At 40.8% G+C, this 21,382-nt stretch overlaps 1 protein-coding gene across 3 annotated transcripts in view; it reads left to right on the forward strand.

Annotated features, from left to right (window-relative positions):
- Nucleotides 1-21,137, forward strand: part of LOC111237374 (netrin-G2-like) — a 71,846-nt gene extending 50,709 nt beyond the window's left edge. The window contains exons 4-7 of one of the 3 annotated variants that reach the window (XM_022766452.1): nucleotides 7,178-7,200; nucleotides 16,405-16,572; nucleotides 19,638-19,772; nucleotides 20,882-21,137. In XM_022766452.1, the coding sequence (XP_022622173.1) occupies nucleotides 7,178-7,200; nucleotides 16,405-16,572; nucleotides 19,638-19,772; nucleotides 20,882-21,105 (550 nt within the window). In that variant the 3' untranslated portion in view covers nucleotides 21,106-21,137. The remainder of the gene's footprint in view (nucleotides 1-7,177; nucleotides 7,201-16,404; nucleotides 16,573-19,637; nucleotides 19,773-20,881) is intronic. The other 2 variants (XM_022766451.1, XM_022766453.1) reach the window with 2 other exon arrangements.
- The last annotated feature ends 245 nt before the right edge of the window (nucleotides 21,138-21,382 follow it).

A 21,382-nucleotide genomic window follows, 5' to 3' on the forward strand; every position in this document is an offset into this window, starting at 1 on the left:
AGATCAGTTGTATTTGTGCCTTTTTTTATCTCATGGTTTAGGGAACTGTATTTGGCTTGAACCTGACCCTGATGTGAGAAAACCCTTGTTATCTGCGTATATATATATATATGTGTGTGTGTGTGTGTGTGTGTGTGTGTGTGTACACATGTGTGTATGTGTAGATTTATGGCAGACATATGGTGCACTTCAGTGAAACCCATAAATCATCTTCATCCCCTCCTTTTCCTCTCGGGGATCTAAGGTCTTAGGTTCCAGTCTCACAGAGCGGCCCGCCACTACTGTTTGTACACGCACACACTGACACACACACGCACAACACACACAGATATGCTCACAGGTTTTATCATATAATGTGGCTGAAGGTCCTGTGACATGAATAACCAGATCATATTATAATATTAGTTATCTGGAATAATACAACCTGGAACCTCAGTTTTCTTCTCCGACTCTCAACTGCTTTCAAAGAAGCAGTCAAAGCTTGTAAGTTATTTTAAAATATTAGAAGCAGCAATACAGTAAAATTAGAAAAAGTTGACTTAATCTTTGAACTGTGTAGAAGAGAGTTAAAGCAACCTGGGGTATTATTTTTCAGTTTTTCATCCGAATAAAAGTTGGTTATATAAATCATATTTTCAGTACCTTTTCCAGGAATATGAAAATGCAAATCCAAGCTTAGATTTTTATTGTGTGATTTCACTTTAAAATCAATGATAAGTTTGACTGTAGCCTGTGCTGCCCAAGCAGATGCATCTCTATAAACATTACAGCATACTTATTGGTTGGACAGCATGTCATAGTAGTTGTCATGTCCCTGCCCCAGTTAAGTCAGTGAGCATGCTCAGATGAGGATTAGCGATCTATTGGCAAGAGTCTGATCCACAGAGCCCGCAGCCCATTGGTCAGCTGCATGGATGGGCGTTTGGCAAGGGGGGAGGGGAGGTCAGAGAAACCAAATCCTAAAACCCCGTCATACATCTACCTATCAAGCCACCGTGACCCCACATGACCCTACTTCATCTTTTAATTCAAAGTCAGATCCCAGGGCTGCAGAGGAGCCTGAGTGCAGTTCTAGCAGATGCATACAGTCACACACTCAAACATACATGCAAAAGGACAAGTGTATACAAACTTATACACACTGGTGATGTAATAGACTGGATAACCAACCATCCTATCTGTGCACCACCATTATCTCACTCCCATCTATTGAAATCCTTGCATTTTGATAAAGGTTGAACTTGGCCTCAGACAGACGGAGATTGGATCATGTCTGGAAAATCATGTGACATATTAATAACATCCATGCTGTCACTCAGCCCGCCGCCATTAGGTGTCCTGGCAAACGTTAACTGGTCCCGAATCACAATGGCTTCATTAGTGTGGAGTTAAATCAATGCCTAGCACTCTGGTAATAAATGATGAGAATGCTAAGACTGACAGGTGGCATTAAACATTATTGTTATCATTTCTCAGGCTGTATTAATACAAGCGACAAATTATCTCATTATATGCAAATGCATCTGTGTGGACGACACTTAAAAATGTGTCCGAGCAGGGAGCACATGAACTACCACTGTATGCTCGCGAAAGTGTGTGTGTGTGTGTGTGTGTGTGTGTGTGTGTGTGTGTGTGTGTGCCAGAGAGTGTGTCATGGGACAGTTAGTGAGTCCATCTGTACAGACAGACAGGCACATGTTAGAGGATTATATAATGAATGAGATTAGATCGTTGATGCATTGCGTGAGAGAGTGATGGCGCTGTTGTATGGCTGAAAATGACACTAAGACCTTGCCTGCCACCTATTTGTTCTTTCCTTTAAATACAGAGTCCATTGCCTTCAGCGACTCCGTTTCTGGGGTTGGAAACTCACATTTCAGCTTACTAAGGCCTCACCATTTTGAACTAAATGAAGGTAGGCACTTGCAAACTAGGTAGTATGAGACTTCCTGTGTGTAATGTAATTTAGACATGATTGTAGTGTGGCTACACTAGAGGAGAGCTGAGCTGTAAGAGAATGATATTATGTAAACTGCTGCTTTTATTGATGCTGTAGAGCTTTCAGAAAACACCCTGAACCCCAAACCTCCAGACAGCCAGAGATTAAAGCTGCTAGATCCCACTTCCCTGTGCCTTGTCCATCACTGTTTTCCAATGTGGACATGCTTTCCATGGACGTACTCAGTCTTGTTTGCAATTATATGTTTTAAGTAACAATTGTGGATCAGTGACCAAAAGAAATCCGATAGTCTGTAGACTGTAAATCTTTATTATCAATTACCATCAGACCAGTAAATGTAAATTTAATGTAATTTAAAAAAAATCCTGTGTTAAAATGTCAAAATATGTACAACATACATTTATTGAATGTCTAGCATTGACCAGCATTGACACCAAATATTTATAGACTCACATTAGTAAGAAATAGTGATGATTAGCCAGGACATCAGAACAGTATAAACAGAGAAGAATAAGTGTTTTCATGTCATCTCAAAGTTATATTGTGTCAGTGTACAGGGCTACATGTATAGATCAGTAATTAATTAATTGCGGTTGTGAAGGTGCAAAGTGAACATTTTCATTATTCATCAGCGTTCATTTCATCTCTCAGATCTAGACATGACAGAATTCAGTGTGCAAACACATATGCACACAACCATAACCACAACATTGTAAGTGTAAAACAGAGTAATACGCTGACAAAGACTGTGTGATTCCCTTTTTACAACCATATTAACAATAGTCACACCTTTAACAATCACTGTGTTTTGCAGAAAAAAACACCACAATTTTCCAGCACTGAAAGGGTTGTGGAACAGCTTTTGAGTTTAGCCTATCTCAGCAGTGTGAAATCACACTTTCATTGTGTGTTCTCACTTCAGTGTGTATGAATGTGCATACTGGTGTGTGTATATGTGCACATTTGAAGGAAAAAAGGAAAGCTCGGCTTTCTTTGGATAAACAATCTGAGGCAGCATCTCTTATGCTAATGTCTTAGCCTGCTCATTCCTCATTGCATTTACATTCTCTGTCCTCATGTAACTGATGCAACAGATACCACAGCTCCACCAGCAAAAAGTAGAGTTACAGAGAGCTCAGCCCCACTAACAGACAATGTGTTACCCACCAGCCCTTTATCTGAGCCTTCACTGGCACCCCTGGGACAATCTGACACACTTCCTGTTACAACAGAGGTTCTCCCTCCTTCAGCATCCACTCCATCAGAGGAGCACCGAATTTCCTTGACACCAGAGGAGTTCACACCTTCAGAAACAATCCCCGAACACTCACATCTGTCTCACCCGGTCTCAAAGGAGTCCACACATCACGCAGTTGTTGATCATCATCATCATCACCGCCATCATCCAATCACAGCAGAATTCATCCTCCGTCCCCTCTCTCATGATCACCATCACACAAGCCCGGTCGAAACTGAGGAAAAACACTCAGAGCCGAGGCATAGCGAGAGAGGAGGTAAGGCACACCCATAGTTCTAGATGACAGTAGATATAGTGTAGAGGCCCCTAGAAAATGGAATAATCTAATTTAGAATCAGGAGATCATTTTCATTTCCAGCCAGTGTGATGGTTTTTATGGTGTGGAACCCTTCTGAAATGGACAATTTTCAGGAGGCTAAAGTCCCTAACATGCTCTTATATACAAGCTATAATCATTTTATGTTGCCCAGCATCATATTGTATGTCAGAGACGCTTTTTCAATTTATATAGTGACAGTGAAATCTAGTTAATGTGGGTGAGTGAGTGAGAGGGAGTTTAAGGGTGGAGAGAGAAACAGGAGGGTGTATGAGCACTGGCAGTGGATGGTTGGTTAAAGTCTGAGTTCAGTTGACATTGTCTTTGCATCATTCAGAGACAATGAGAGAATTGTGCAGCAGACACAGGATCAGAGTGATGAAAATATATGACGAGGTATCAGCAGAGACAGAATCAGGACTAAGCCCAAAACATCAATTCCCCAAAAATTTAACCTCACCTAACCAAACATAACAAAATATTGCATCGTTTGAGGGCAGCATTAATATGTTGAGTGTCAAGATATAAATAAAATGATCACGTGTTGTTTAAGGTCACTTTCTGCTGGTTCTGGCATGGTGTCAACCTGCCAATGAGGGAGCAGATGAAGAGCTCCATCACTGTCATGGTTTACTAAGCCCAACAGACACTCACACACATCCTTCTTTCAGTCAGTGTGGAGCAACGGGAACCCCGAATGCTCAGGCTGCCAGTGTCTGATGTCAGACGGTTGGGCTGAGCTGATTGAGATTAATGCCAAGAACGGTACGAATCACTCCTACCCCCAAGGCAGCATGGGTTACTGAGATTAAATGCATTTATGTTCACTGCTGTGCTACATCAGCCTTTGAAACAACCGTGATTCAGAATTCTACTTTCCCACTAGAGAGTTTTTTCCCGCCAGCATGTGTACGCACGTGTGTGTGCAACCGTGACAGATGTGTGAGAGAGTGGGTCTAGTGGGGCCAGAGTCGGACATGAGTAGAGCTAGGTAGGGGTTACTTCGATGAGATGTAATGATGGCATGATGCCAGTTGTGTGAAATGGTCCAGGGTGCTGTGAGAACAGCTGCTGGCGTCCTGTCTCACTGGAGCCCCAGGGAGGGGGAGGGATGAAGGGGGGCGAGTGGGCGGCAGATAGCCTGAAGGGGGACGCTCCGCAGGGGAGCAGGATGCTTGCAGGATGCCCCTCTCTGAAGAAGACAACTGTAGACGTACATTGCCCGTGCAAAAACACCTCAAGGGGAAACACAGATGGAAGCATGCAGCGCTATATTCTCTAACGGTCTGGTGATCATTAGTCCCTCAATGACATGCATGGTGTGGTCGCTACGTGTGATTGGGTATCTGTATTTTCAATCTTAATCATCTCTGTGAGAAGGAGAGTAGTGTTTTGATTTATTGAACTGTGCCTGTGTAGCAGTAAATGGAGAGGTAGAAGTAAGAGGAGGGTTGATCCATAAACTGAACTAGTTTCACATCTCTTCTTCTTTCGTTTGTGCTCACTATAGCTCTAAAAACTTGAAGCAAAGGATCCTGGGAATGGCATAAAGCCCTCTGGGAAAGTGGAACATACAAAGAAAAAGGGAAAGGAAGGGGAAAAACTTGAGCAAGAGACAATTAAAAATGCAGTAAAAGTGGGATGTGTGTGCAAAGTTGTCTCTGGTAGTATTCTGATTCAAGATGTTTTGTGGGAGTGTAGCACCAGAGAGAACATTAAATCTCAACATAAGGAAGTACACCCATGAGAAGATGTTACTGTAATGTACTACAATCTACTGAATCTATGAATATTCAAATGGGTAAATACAATAACAAAAATAAGAGCACAGACAGATCCTGTTTCTCTATCACGGAGGGGGAACAAAGAAACCAGCTCAAGCAAGTACCAGTCAGAAAATTTCATGACATTCAGATAAAAGGAAGTGCATGTCATTTCTTTCACACCCAGAGTGAAAGCATAGTGATGAAGGAGTTTCTCAAGCCTCTCTTACTCTCACAGCTTTTTCCCAAGCCCAGGGCTGAGACCCCTGATGGGGCAATCCACTAACTGACAGGGAGAGAAAAGAAGAGAGAAGGAAAACAAGGTCTCGGAGGAAGACAGGAAGAGAAAGAAAGGCAGACGATATCAGTAATCTTTACCCACTGCAGTATCAGCCTAATTATAAAGTTCCTACTGTTCAGGTTGCTGAGGAAAGAGCATGTAAAATCTACCTCACATGATGTCTTTTCTCGTTGTGTTAATGATGACTGTGGTGTGTCAGTCTCCCACAAGTCTGAGGAACACGTACACGAGACTCATGGCCACAAAACAACGTCACCTGAGCATGGAGAGAAAAGGAAGGAGGAGGAAAAAGAAAGAATAACTGAAAAGACAGGTATTTCTTTTATGTGTAGTAGAGGCAATTCTTGTAGATTTATAGACTGTAATTTAGTTATGGTGCAGTAAATGTGCAGTAAATTTGACAGCTCACAGTGAGACCCTAAATACTGAAAACAGAAATGTATCTAAATTTATCTCTTCATTGACATAATAATCTGTCAGTCAACTTAAGCTGTAGAGCTACATCATAATTTTGCCGTGTGTCATATTTCTATCTGAGACAATGACTGAAGCTGAAGAGCAAGAAATGTAATATCTTTTTATTTATTGTTTAGGATGCTGAGAAAAGAGAAGTTAAATCTATCCCGCAAGATGTTTTCTTCTTGTTACATCAATGATGATTGTGGTGTTTCAGTCTCCCACAACAATGAGGAACATGCACATGAGACACATGTTCACAAAACAACCACCTCACCTCAGCACGGGCAGGAGAGGGAGGATGTGAAGGAAAGAAACGCTGAGAGGAAAGGTATCTCATTTATATGCAGTAGTGGCACTCTTGTCAAATATACCTCATATCTTTGTTTATTGTGTCAATGACAACCATGGTGTGTCAGTCTCCCACGATTCTGAGGGACACGTACACGAGACCCATGGCCACAAAACTACACACTCATCTGAGCATGGGGAGAATAAGGGGGAAGAGGAAAAAGAAAGCCACACTGAAAGGAAAGGTATCTCCGTTGGATGTACTGTAGTGGTGCTTGTAGCTAACTGTAGTTAATTGTAGAAAATTGCAGTAGATAAACTTTCAAAACGCGTTAAACTAAAAGATGTAAACAGCAGAAATGTATCTAAATTTTTGCTTCTTTTGTTTGTTTGACGGTCAGTCCTCCACAAGCCTGAGCAACAAGTACACAAGGCTCATGGCCAGAAAACCAAACCCTCATTTGAGCACGAAGATAAAAGGGAGGAGGCAGATGAGGAAAAAGAAAGAAAACCTGAAGAGACAGGTATCTGGGTTATGTATAGTAGAGGACAGCATATAAATCTATAGATTTATATATACATATATGTAGTCGGGCAGATGGACAGTAGACCAAAGTTAAATTTGACAGCTCACAGTAAAACATGGTCCTGTACAAAATTGGAAACAGCAGATACGCATCTAAAGTCTTACTTGTTATTTTAATAACAATTGTGGTGTTTCAGTCTCCCACAAGTCTGTGGAACACGTACATGAAACTCACGGCCACAAAACTACGTCCTCTGAGCACGGGGAGGAGAGACAGGAGGAGGAGAAAGAAACAAAAGCTGAAAGGAAAGGTATCTCTTCTATATGTAGTAGTCTTCCTAGATTTACATACTTTAGTTCTTTTGTTGTTGTGGCTGTAAATATGCAGTAGATAAAACTTTCCTCACAATCTAAACTTGGCAACTCATTGTGTAAAATCGGCCTCTGAAACCCAGGAAGAGCAGAAATGCATCAATACTTTCTCATATTAATGTTATTAATGATTGTGGTGTGTCAGTGCACCACATGTTTGAGGAACACACACATGAGGCTCATGGCCACAAAACAACAACCTCATCTGAGCACGAGGAGAGAAGGGAGGAGGAGGAGGAGCATCATACAGAGAGAAAAGCTGAGAGAAAAGGTATCTGTCTATCTCTGTGTTCTGTAGTTGTGGCTGTAGCTAACTGTAGTCAGCCTGTAGTGGTGGAAATAAACTTTCACCATGGGTTAAACTTAGCAACTCACAGTAAAAAATTAAAAACAGCAGAAATGTAACTATATTTTTGCTTGTTATGCCAATGATGATTATGATTATGATGTCAGTCATCCACAAGTTTGAGGGGCACGTACATGAGATTCATGGCCACAGAACCACAACCTCATCTGAGCACGGAGAGAAAAGGCACAAGGAGGCACACACCGAGAGAAAAGCTGAAGAGACAGGTATCCTGTGTTTTAAGTTGTGGTAAAAGTGTTCTTGTAGTTTTATATATACAAATTAACTTGGTGTGCAGTAAACACGCAGCTGCTAAACTTTTACCGTGAGTTAACTCAGCACTTGTGACTGAAAACAGCAGAAATTTGTCTCATTAGTGACCTTAATTTGGTAGAGAATGACTGAACGGAGGAGCAAGGACAGGAAAAGACCTGAGAAACAAGTTTAAAACTAGAGACCATCTTGTAATGGGATCATACCTGCTGCGACACCCTGCAACATGTTTTGTGATTATATCTTGCTCAGTTGTGACACTATGGCGGTGAATATCTATCCACAGACAGACAGACATATAAACACGTGCCAAAATACTCAAAACCACCTTTGTGGTAGTTCCCGCTACAGTAGATGTCTCCAGGACCACATTTTCCCATGACGCACACAAACAGACTCACAAGATGAAAATAACAGCAGCCACACTGTCACGGCTGGAAAGAAATTATATATACTAGTTGTTTACGTTGCTAAGACAGAGAAGACAAAATTGATGTTTTTACTTGTTATGTCAATGATGATTTTGCTGTGTCAGACCCCCACAAGTCTGAGAGACACGTACATGAGAGTCACGGCCACCAATTAACAACCTCATCTGAGCATGGAGAGAAAAGGGAGGAGGAAGAGCATGCAGAAAGAAAAGGTAGCTGTTTTCTGTGTGCTGTGTTAGCTGTAGCAATCTGTAGTTTACCTGTGTGGTGGTGGAAATATGCACTAAAGAAAACCCTGGGTTGCAACTCACAGCAAAACATGGTCCACTAAAAAAATAGAACCAGCAGAAAAATGCAGTTAAATATTTGATTGTTATTTCAATCACTATTGTGGTGTTTCAGTTCCCCATCAGCCTGAGGAACACTTACATGAGACACATCATGGCCACAAAACAACAACCTCATCTGAGCATGGGAAGAAAAGGGAGGAGGAGGAGGAGAAAGAAAGAAAAGGTGAAAAGACAGGTATCTGTTTGAGAAGTAGTGGAGGCAATGTTCTAGATTTACATGATAACAGCAAATAAGTAGCAGCTAAACTTGGCAATTCACAGTGTAAAATGGGCTCGTGAAAACAGCAGCAGTGCATGTAGAAAATGTGTGTTATATCAGTGACTATATTGGTGTTTCAGCCCACCACATGTTCGAGGGACATATACACGAGTCTCATGGCCACAAAACAACAGCCTCATCTGAGCACGGGGAGATAAGACATGAGGATGGGCATACAGAAAGAAAAGCAGAAAGGACAGGTATCTTCTTTAAATGTAGTGGAGGAAAATTTTTCATAGATGTAGTCTACTTGTCATGGAGTAAATATGCAATTGATAAACTTTTATTACAAGACAAAATTGCATTGATAACAAACTGATAACTGGAGGCTGCAGATATTAACATGTTTTTGCTTGTTACGTTCATGACAATCGTCTTGTGTTAAGTTTCCCAAAAGTCTGAGGGACACGTACATGAGACTCATGGCCACAAAACCACAACCTCACCTGAGCACGGGGAGAGAAGACATGAGGAGGCACATACAGAAAGAAAAGCTGAATGGAGAGGTATCTTTTTCAGTACCAGTGTAGTGTACCTGTAGTCTTAGCAGATGAACCTGAGTTAAACTTGGCAACTTTCAATCACAAATGTGGTGTGTTAGTCCCCCACAAGTCTGAGGAGCACGTACACGAGACGCACCATGGCCACAAAACCACAACCTCATCTGAGCACGGGGAGCATGGGGTGAAAAGGCATGAAGAGGCACATAAAGAAAGAAGAGGTAACTCTACATAACTACATGTAGTGGTAGCAATTTCCATGTAGATTTAATACAGCGCTTTAGATTATTTATAGCAGGGCTGTCACCGTTTTAAAAATTCAGGTTTGAATTAATTAAAACGTGTTTAATATGTTCAAATTAATTCAAACGCAACCCACATTACCTAATCCCAGACTACATTGTAGAACTGATGCTGTTCTGAGATAAACTTCCACCACAAGTTAAATTTGGCAAATTACAGTGAAAAATAAACGCCTGTGAATTTGTCTCTTTAGCAACATGATAGCCTGTCAGTCAATTTAAGATACAGAGCTCAATTCATTCAAATGTCATTTATATATATATTTATGTTATTGAGGAATAAAGTGAAGAAGATTTACTCTTTGCTTGTCATGTTAATGACAGTTGTGGTGTTTCAGTCTCCCACAACTCTGAGGAACATGCGCATGAGACTCATGGCCACAAAACCACAACCTCATCTGAGCATGGAGAGAGAAGGCACGAGGATGCTCACACAGAAAGAAAAGCTGAATGGAGAGGTATCTCTTTTAGTACCAGTGTAGTGTACCTGTAGTGTTAGCAGATGAACCCGAGTTAAACTTTGCAACTTCCAATTAAAATTGTGGTATGTTAGTCCCCCACAAGTCTGAGGAGCACGTACACGAGACGCATCATGGCCACAAAACAACAACTTCTGTGCATGGAGAGGAAACGGAGGAAAAAGAAAGGAAAGGTATCTTGGCCTTGTAGATGTATATATTGTAGTTTAGTATGAAGTTGCTCAACTTTTACCATAATTTGAACTTGCCATCATGTAGCCAAAATAGGTGCCTTAAAAGTGCAGCAGAAATGTATCTCAATCCCAATCAATTCAAGCTAAATCTAAATTTGGCACTGAAGTCATAGCATTACTGTTTAGGTTGCTGAGGAAACAGCATAATATCTCATGAGGTTTTTCTGCTTGTTATGTTGATAATTGTGGTGTTTCAGTCTCCCACAAACCTGAGGGACACATACATGAGACTCATGGCCACAAAACAACATTATTTGAGCATGGAGAAGGAGTGCATAAAGAAACAAAAGGTACCTCTTGTATATGTAGCAGTAATAATGTTCTTGTACTTTTACATACTGTAGTTTACCTGTTGTGACTGACAAATTTTTACAACTTAAACTCATAGCATAAAAAAATGCCTCCCTGAAAATTGAAAGCAGCAGTTTGGATTCTTATGTTGATCACAATGGTTGTTTCAGTCTCGCACAAGTTTGAGGAACACGGACATGAGAATCATGGCCACAAAACAACATTGTTTGAGCATGGAGAAGGAGTGCATAAAGAAACGAAAGGTATTTCTTGTACATGTAGCGGTGGTAGTGTTCTTGTACCTTTACATACTGTAGTTTACCTGTTGTGACTGATGATGACAATGGTTGTTTCAGTCTCGCACAAGTTTGACGAACACGGACATGAGAGTCATGGCCACAAAACAAACTCATTTGAGCACGGGGAAGAGAAGCATAAAGAAACGAAAGGTATCTCTCATATATGTAGTGGTGGTAATGTTCTAGTACTTTTACATATGGTAGTTTACTTGTAGTGATGGACAAACTTCCAGCTCAATTTAAACTCATGGCATAAAAAAATGGCCTCCTGTAAATTGCAAACAGTGGAAATGTGTCTAAATTTTGGATTCCTATATTATTGACAATGGGTTGTTTCAGTGTCACACGAGTCTCATGAACACGGACATAAGAGTCATGGCCACAAAACAACAACCTCATCTGAGCACGGGGAAGAGAAGCATAAAGAAACAAAAGGTCTCTTGTATATAGCAGTGAGCAGCCATGCTGTAGTACTTTTACATACAGTAGTTTACCTGTAGTGACAAAGAAACTTTCAGCACAATTTAAACTCGTAGCATAAAAATGCCCTTCTGAAAATTGCAAGCAACAGAAATGCATGTAAATTTTGGATTCTCATGTTGATGGCAATGGCTGTTTCAGTCTCGCACAAGTCTGAGGAACATGGACATGGGAGTCATGGCCACAAAACAACAACCTCATCTGAGCACGGGGAAAAGAAACATAACGAAAGAAAAGGTATCGCTTGTATATGTAGCGGTGGCAATTTGGTAGTTTACCTGTAGTGACAGACAAACTTTCAGCACCATTTAAACTCATAGTGAAAATTGCAAACAGTAGAAATGCATCTTAACTTTGGATTCCTATATTGATGGCAATGGCAGTTTCAGTCTCGCACAAGTCTGAGGAACATGGACATGGGAGTCATGGCCACAAAACAACAACCTTATCTGAGCACGGGGAAGAGGAGCATAAAGGAAGTAAAGGTATCTGTCTTATATGTAGTGGTGTAGATTTAGATACTGTAGTTGTGTTGCATTTAATATGCAGTAGATAAACCTTCCTCACAAGCTAAACTTGGCACCTCCAGTGTTAAACTGGGCCAGTATAAACAGCAGAAATATATCTGAATTCATCTATCTGCATCTGTTCAACTATATAATGGTTTAGTGGATAAACTTAGGCTGTAGAGTAAAATCTTAATCTGGCACCAACATCATATTTTCTATTTGAGATACTAGGGGTGAGAAAAGGAAAGGAAGGGAGGACCATTTAAAAAGAAACTCAGATATTTTACTCATAAGATGTTTCTGCTTGTTACATTCATGACAATTGTGGTGCAACAGTCCACCACAAGTCTGAGGAACATGAACATGAGACTCACGGCCACAGAACAACTGGGCACGGGGAGGAAAGAAAAGCTGAAAGGAAAGGTATCTCTTTTACCAGTAGTGGTGGAGATCCTCTCATAAAATGTATTTCATATCATATTACCTGAATTTTGCTCATTATGTCACTGATGATTGTGGTGTTTAAGTCTCCCACAATTTTGAGGGACACGTACATGAAACTCACGGCCACAGAACAACAACCTCACCTGAACACGGGCAGAAAAGGGAGGAGGAGGACAAGCACACAGAAGGAAAAGCCGACAGAAGAGGTATCTCTTCTATTTGTAGTGGTAGCAATATATGCAGTAAATTTCTTTTAGTGCAGTAAATATGCAGAAGATCAACTGTCACTGCGAGTTAAACTTGGCACCTCACAGTGAAAAATGGGAACTGGAAAGAAAAGTCTCTAACTTCCTCTCTTCAACAGCATGATAACCTGTCAGTCAACATAAGCTATGAGGCTAAATATTAATTTGCTACCAACAGCAGCGCCATATTTTTAACTGAGACAATGACTGACACTGAAGGGCAAGAAATAAAAAGCAAACAGGAGGATGAAGTGGGAAAAAATGGGTAGACAAGAAAAAGGAAGATGAATTTGACATTAAAGATGCTCTTGAAGTAAACACATTGTTGTTTTTATGTTCAGAACAGTGTGAACATTATTGCATTTTCATCAAGTTTTACCTCTTGCTGTTTATAAATAGTATGAAAATTTTGCACTTTATGACACTTGGCTAAAAAACTTAAAAAAACCAACTTTGTCAACACACATGTATTACATTATAGTATGTGAACAGGTTTATAACAAATATGTAGATATTGTTGTCTTGTCAGTCATCTTTGTAATATCTAGTTTGGTTTAACAGCCTGAGATAATCATCAATAGAGATTGATTTGCAAGCTTTCGCTCGTTTGTAGTGCACCACGTCTTTGAAAAACCGGAGGGGGAAAGAGGGAGTCATGAGACCACAAAACACACTTCTGGGAAAGAGGATGAAGACAGAGAGGAGAAGGAAAGAGAGAAAAGGAAAGGTAGAATCTGAACACGTGGTATAACAGCACAGTGATTCATAACTGGCTGCACATTGGGAGCCAAACTTTATCACGATGAGGTTAATAGGTGGCACAGTATTGCATTTATCTAATATGTTCCTGCTCCATTAAATGTGGTGATTCGAATCATTTGAGCCCACAGTTGAGTCATCTTTCTCTTGGCTGAATCTTCCACGTGTGTCATCAGCGCAAAATAAAGCTTAACCTGCCTCTTGAAAAGGTTTTGCTTTGCCGGCCTGACAGAAAAACACTTTTTAAAATATTTAATGTTGACAAAGCAAACTAAATGTTTCCCAGAAGAGCTTTTGATCTTGGTTTTAAAAATTCTTTCTTGAGTCAATTAATCGTGTCTCACAATCGTCTTCAGCAGATGAAGTTTGCCCTGTTGACGTGGCATTGTAGATGTTCAAATTTCCGTTTTTGAGCATGTTCAAGATTTCTCATCCTTGTGTGGCTTAAAGTTAGAGTTAGAGTTAATTGTTTTCCTGTGGAAACAGTGGTTGGTAAAACACTCACATAACAAGATCCACTACGCCGCTCTGAGGCTTTTGATTCCATCACATGAAGAAGAATGTGTCATATGATCATTTCTGTTGGCATTATTTTGCGAACCACTGTTTCCAAAGTCAAGAATCGACTTTTAATCTCATCTTTGCTTTGAAAATTATTTCATATTTTCATCTGAAAACCTAATGGATGCTTTAAAAAAACGAGCCACATCAGATTGCAAATATTAAAAATAGTGTTAAGCTATCAAATTAGATTTAACTTTAAATCTCTTTACTCAGGTGCAGCACTACAGTAGTTCCTTGCATGTAGACTCATTAAATCCTGATTATGATTTTTGGGTTCTCTCCAACCACTGAGTGTGGATTTTATCAGCTTTATAGAACAAAGCAACTCCCTCTTTTTTTGTAAAGGTAGAATCTAGTGGGAATCCCATCCACCTAATCCATACGACCTCTCTGTAGAACTAATGCTCACCTATAAGATAGACCTGCTCCGCCTGTGTGACGGTATAGTGCTGTAGACGACTGTGGCACAGTGAATGATGAGCAGACGACTCTTACACAAAGATTCCTTCATCCCTCAAGGGCTTCTGAAACTCTTGATCTCAGGAGAGCCCCAGGCCAGACAGTTGTTTGGGATCATATACGATGATTTCAAAGGTAAGAGACCAACATGAGCAGCACATGGTCTGAGGATACAGAGGGGAAACTTGAGCTTGGTGAGATTCTTAGATCAGTGGATTGTAAAGTCTTTTAGTCATTTGACTAAAGTGTTGAGGCTGATTTTCAAGGATAAAACCTGTGGAAAAATTCCTTTCATTGCATGTTTTGAGTTTTTTCATTTTGCTCGTTTTTTCCTGTGCATCTGTGACTCCCTCGTGGTTGTGTTTGCTTTATGTGCATGATCAAGGTAAGTATTTACCTTAACTGCCCACACTAACATTTCTGTATACTGATTTTAGAAAAAGATGCTTGTTAGCAAAGTATACCATTATTCTTTCATCCTCACACAATCTTTGATGCAGACAGCTGTCTCTCATTCTCTGTGTAATCGTCTTTCACCGTTAACAATTCACAGCTGATAAATACCAGTAAAGCAGCATCTTGACTAGTAACATTAATTTGTGGAACAATGTCCCATTGCCTCTCTAGTCTGTGGAGTAATTGGCCATTTATATTTAATTAGGCAGTTCTTCCCACACTGCTAGCATGGTTCCCTCAGTGCTGAGAGAGGCATTTTATGGTGCTCCTCTCGCTGGCTTCCTTTAAACCAGCTCATTAATATTTCAGCTGGCATCATCAACCAAACAATAATAAAATAATAATGTGACGGCTGATTAAACAGCTAAACTCCGACTTTTTAATGTGCATTTAAATGTGTATTTGCATAAACATGCCTGGTAAACGCCTCTTTAGAGGACAGTGATGCCTTGCAGCCACTATTGCAGCCAACTTCTAAAGCTTAATAAAACCTTAATTAGGTAGCAGCCTCAGCCAAGATAATCGTAGCGAGAATGTAGAGCAAAACCCCTCCACCTCTCGCTGCATCCCTCTGCACAATGCAGATCCGACGGTAAATGATATCAGGCTTTCATTTCTCCCTCTGTGGAAAAATTACACCATTCTCCACAGCATCATTTTTTAGCTTTGGTTTAAGGGTGTGAAATTTGGAAGAAGTCTTAATTTATCAAGCGTTCCAGCATGTAGAGTAAAACTTGCATTCAAATCCTCTCAGATAATTCATGAATTACAAAGAGAAAATTTAATTACAAGCTCTGATTGTGCAGCGCATTATGAAAGAGAATTTAAGTCTGTGGAGATGAAGAACAAACAGTGAAAAGAGAGAAGAGAAAGAAGGTTTTTTCTCAGGTTAATCGGGGTCAGACTTATTCCATAGTGCCAGGTGCAGATGGAAAACTCTTATTGTACTGTATCACTCACCTCAAACTCCCTTGGTTATGATTCTGTAGCTTATAATCAACTCATGCCATAATGCAATTAAATTCCCAGACACAATTAACATGCCTGTACTCATGCGCCTGCACCCATATACATAAACAAGCATGTACACACACTCGCGCACACACTCGCAGGATAGTGGAATTCCCATCAGTAATCAGTGCAGCACAGTGAAGCAGACTCAGCAAACCTGTGAGTGTAGTAATGGAGAGGGAGTGGTCTGTCTTTATTGAACCAATATATAGTCAGAAAGGCAAGTCATAAAACACACACAGAGTCATTCATTTCTTCACTGACGTCTAAAACTAAAACTTTCAGACATCTGTTAGTGCAAGTCATTTATCACTTCCTACTGTCGTCAAAGAGTCCTGAGAGAATGCAACGGATTAAAAAAAAGATACTATCCTACTCCAATTTTTCTACATTTAAATTGCAAGTTCAACATAAAAATGTATAACTATCCTCCCCTAAGAAATGAGTTTAAATCTGTCTCTTTTATTTTAGACTGTGAGTGCTACGGCCACTCCAACCGTTGCAGCTACATCGACTACCTGAACATCATCACATGTGTCAGCTGCAAGCACAACACCAGGGGCCAGAACTGCCAACACTGCAGACTGGGATACTTCCGCAACGCCTCTGCTGAACTGGATGATGAGAGCGTCTGCATCGGTCAGTCTACAAGGGGACAGGGGAGAGTATGTGTGGAGGGCAATGGTGTGTGTGTCACTATGGTGGTAGAGTGTGTGTTCTGGGTGATTGACAGAGAAAGCGGAAAATGATATGCTAACTGTTACTGCCTTCAAAATTCAAGCACCCACGACAAAGGACCACACCTAGGAAGTCCAGTGATGGTTTTCTAACACATATACTTTTTTTACTTTCTTCTTTACATACTTTCTTTTTGAAAACATATTTTTGTTAAAGCACTGTCAGATACAAGCTGATTGTGATTATCCACATCAGTTGAACCGTGAAGAAATTGTTATACACAATCCTATAACCATAGGGAAGACAAAAGTAATTGGACATGTTAATGAACATGAACTTAAAGCTGCACTAATCAATAATCTTATGTATGCAGGATATTATGTCATCATGCTGGTGTCTCTGTACATGATAACCCAAAAACAATACACTAGAAACCTCATACTTAAGACCCAGTAGATATGGACAGTTATAGATGAGCTGATCAGATTTTGGTACATATTAATGAGATAAAACTGATTTTTCTGTTAGCATTCTTATTGATAAACTACAATTACTATGAGCATACTTGTTCCTTTGTTATGTAGAGCATGGCGGGACATAATGCAAGCTGAAAAGGCTATTTGTAATGTGAGAGGGGTCACTGGTAGTGACAAAACCAAAGATTTATCACCTGACTCCGCTGTCCCCATCCGTTCTACTGATCATTTAGCATCTTTCAGCACATTGTTTGTTATGGTTCACTCTCACCCTCACTCTCACTCTCATCAGCATCATTTCCAGACGAAGCAGGCTGCTGTTTTCAGTGACAACATTCTCATAAACCAACTGTACAATACCTACTCAGCACGAAACACCAGACAAAGACAGTTAGCAGCTAGCTGGTCTGCTGGATATGTGAATAGGCAACCATTTTATAAAAGTTGATCAGAACAACTTTATAAAGGTGATGATATGTCAAAGTTATGTTTAGAGCTTATTTTGCTGCCCCTAAGCGTATAAAAAAAAAATTATTAATGCTAAGGCTCTATCAGGCCAGAACTGCAGCCATCATCACTTCTTCCTTATTTCAGGGTTTTTTTTGCCTTCAGTCTGGTCTTAAGCAAGTGTAACAATGTGCTGAAGTGACTGACTTGGTCAGTGAAGAACTTTACATTGTTTGGATGTTCAAAACTTTTTGAGTGTTAATGGTCACTAGCCTACTGCATAGTCCTTGTCTGCTACTGTGTGTTTCAAAAGGTTTACAAGTCCAACCCCATTAACCTAATATTGATGCAAACACCCGGAAGCATCAGACTACAGTTGATTAATACTCTTTTTGGACAGTGATATATGCAGTTTGTTTGCATTCATATTCGTATTTACTCTTTCTACACTTTCTACACCTTGTTAAGGGCACGTCCTAGTAAGAGGTCACTTTGTTTGCATTGCTGTGGAGCAAAAATCTGGTGTTGATTTGGATCCATCTGTAGGTGGACTGCAGGGGGTTGGAGGGTAAACTCGCCATGGTTGGGGAGCACACAGGGCCAGGCCTTGGAGTCAGCACAAATAAGGCCCCATTAGCTCATCTGCCAGCACACTGGCACACTGAGCATGGCAACAAAAATCAGTTCACACCATCTCTAGAGCAAGAAACAATGTGCCCTCTAACACTAATGCATTTCCACACATTTTACACAGCTACACATTATCCACACACATTCCCTCTCAGTGGCTCATATACAATCCCAGTATTAATGCACATGACCTACAGACACACGGGACACCAACCGCCTCGCTGTGGTTGTGTAACTGGGCATCTTGGCCTGTTTCTCCTTTATGAATATTTTATAATAAATTTGTTAATTTGATCTTGGGTTTAAGTAAAAGACAAGCTATCGGCTAAAATCAAGTCACAAATGCAGCGCAAATATGCAGATCTGCAATTTTTTACCATCTCTGATCTGCTACCAGCTACCACTGATCTGGATATCAGTCAACGTCTAAAAATACATGTATTTGTAATGATAATATTGTGCAGACATCTGAGGGAAACACAGAGAATTAAATAAAAAAAAAAAGATCCAAAGAGAAATTCAATGTGATCTTGTCTTAAAGAGAAGAAAACTTGAGTGGTAAATCTTTGTTAGACTTATGTGTCATGAATCTCAGTACAAAGTTCACATTTCAGTACAACAAAAATATGTTTAGACAGGTAGATTATAAGGGAGAATTAAGGGTGTTTCTGAGGTTAACTAAATGTTTGTGGTGTGGTTTTGATTGGCCATTTGAATCATAAAGTTTGATTTCATTTTAACAAAAAGATTCACAACTGTTCAAAATACCACAATGTTCCCTAAACTTATTCTACCTGCCTTTGAAAGCAGATATCATACCGTCAAAAGAACTTGCAGTTCTATTTAAATGGGATTAGTTTCCCAAACAACATCTGAGATACTTAGTACTTTCTGACATAGGACATCTGTCATTTCATTTTTCTGTTTAGATGAGTCGCTGTAGTCTCTTCACAGTGTTAGGATGTGTGATGGGTGCCAGTAAATTTGTTGAAAGACTGTTCTAAAACGTTAACCTCTCAGAGACCTTGGGAGCAGTTTGTGAAGAGGTGGCATTCTGCGTGAGAAAAAAAACTGAGACCTATGATATGCAGTTAAAACATGCAAAATGAAATGCCTTAAATCACAGTCATTTCTAGTCCTGACAGCATTACATGTATCACAAGCTGTGATATATTTAGTACACTGAAACTGACACAAAAAACTAAGCCTGGAGAAATAAAAGAGCCTTAATTTTGGGTCTGAATCTGCAGCATCTTGGGACATCTCTGTACTCTGGAGAGACTCCACCTTACATGCAAAGTACTGTAGCTCTGAAGTGCTTCAATACCAAAGACAAATCTGTGGTCTGACACACATGCACACATTTTTGGCTGAACTTAATTCGACTGTAGATCAAATCCCCCAAAAAATTACAACAGGCAGGAATTTCTAAATGACACACTCTCTCTTTTTCCTCCACCACTCTTCCTTCAGAGTGTAACTGCAACCAGATGGGTTCTGTTCATGACCGGTGTAACGGTACAGGCTTCTGCCAGTGTAAAGATGGTGCCACAGGGGCCAAGTGCGACGACTGTCTGCCAGGCTACTACTGGAAACAAGGCTGTTATCGTGAGTATAAGGACAGTGATTTTTTGTGGGTTCATGTCTAAAAAACCAGGGTTGAAAAAAATGTTGTAGCCTTCCAGGTCCCTCCTGAGTGCATCGCCTGATGTTTTCTTTACTCCCGGGGGAATAGATCATGTAGCTCATTAGCAGCATCAGCTGCTCCTTTAATTGATGACCCTGTCACACCTTAACCCCATTACAGGGAATCGCCTTCCTCCACCATCTACCATCTAGTCAAAGGCCTCAGTCTCAAATAGACCCCCCCCCCCCCCCCACACACACACACACACACACACACACACACATTAAACCTCCACTGGCATGCATGTATTTTCAATGTAGGTTTATTTATTACAACATAGGGCACATTGTAGTAAATAGTAGGACAGTATGTTTTAGGTTTGACATCTTACTCCAATACTCCGATGCATCAGAGCCAATTACCTTTGGTGTAATAAAAAATGTTATCTGATGTAATTATTTCTTGTCATGGAAGCCTGATTCTCTCTCAGAACATTTTCAGGTCAAGTATCTTGTGCAGTACAACTACCTCTGCACATTTTCTAATGTCTTTTATAGCATTTTAATGATGCTATTTGTACCTCCAATCATTACTTAACACATCACACATGCAATGTATTTTCTGCTGGGTTTCAGACAATGATTTTAACTTGACCCTGAGAAAATGCAGGCTCAAGAAAAACAGACAGAAAAAAGGGCTGCAAAAACAGAAAAAGGCAGGTGTTACCTGTTGTTGTCCCTGAGGCAAAGACTGGAGAATTTATCTTGCCTCTTTCCTTCCTCCTGCTTTCTTTTCTACTTTGTTCTCTCTGCCCTGAATTCTGCTCCTGCCCCTGTATCGCTGTTTCCAATCATGCATTTTCCAACATTGCCCCTCCTTATCCTCACCCACCTGTCTGTCACTTTGCCATACATCTTTCTTTGTGCTCTTTACTCCCCCACTATCCTTTTACCACCTGTCACTTTGCTACATCCTCTTTATTCCCAACTCCTCTCTCATTCTCCTTACATCTGCAATTCCTTCACTCTCCCTCTTTCCAACTACTTCACCCTCTCCTGCTCTTTCTGTCTGCTTTCATCTCAACTCACAGCTAACATTTGCGATGAAGAGATGCTCCTGTGCCAGAACGGAGGAACGTGCTACCAGAACCAGAAGTGCATCTGTCCTCCAGAGTTTAAGGGGGTGCTGTGCCAACACTCCCGCTGCGAGGCGGGCAAGGACTGCAATGCCGCCTCTTCGCCGCACCTCTCCATGGCCACCCTGCTGCTCTGCACTCTGCTAGCCCACCTGCTGGCCATGTTAACTCCCCACTGAGCCACGAACCCCCACCCCACCCCTCAGACCAAGGAGTGTATGTATATGTGTGTGTACGTAAGGCGAGGGGAGACCCAGAGTAGGTAGGGCCGTCCCAGTCATGGACCCAGTGAACACACACACACACACACACACACACACACACACACACACACACACACACACACACTCCCCTCACCCACACACACAAACACACACACACACACACACACACACACTCTTCAGCAGCACTCGCAAAAGAGCACACACACACACACACACACACACACACACACAC

Source organism: Seriola dumerili, unplaced genomic scaffold (genome assembly GCF_002260705.1).
Source record: "Seriola dumerili isolate Sdu_G_001 unplaced genomic scaffold, Sdu_1.0 BDQW01000853.1, whole genome shotgun sequence".
Classification (NCBI taxonomy): Eukaryota; Metazoa; Chordata; class Actinopteri; order Carangiformes; family Carangidae; genus Seriola; species Seriola dumerili.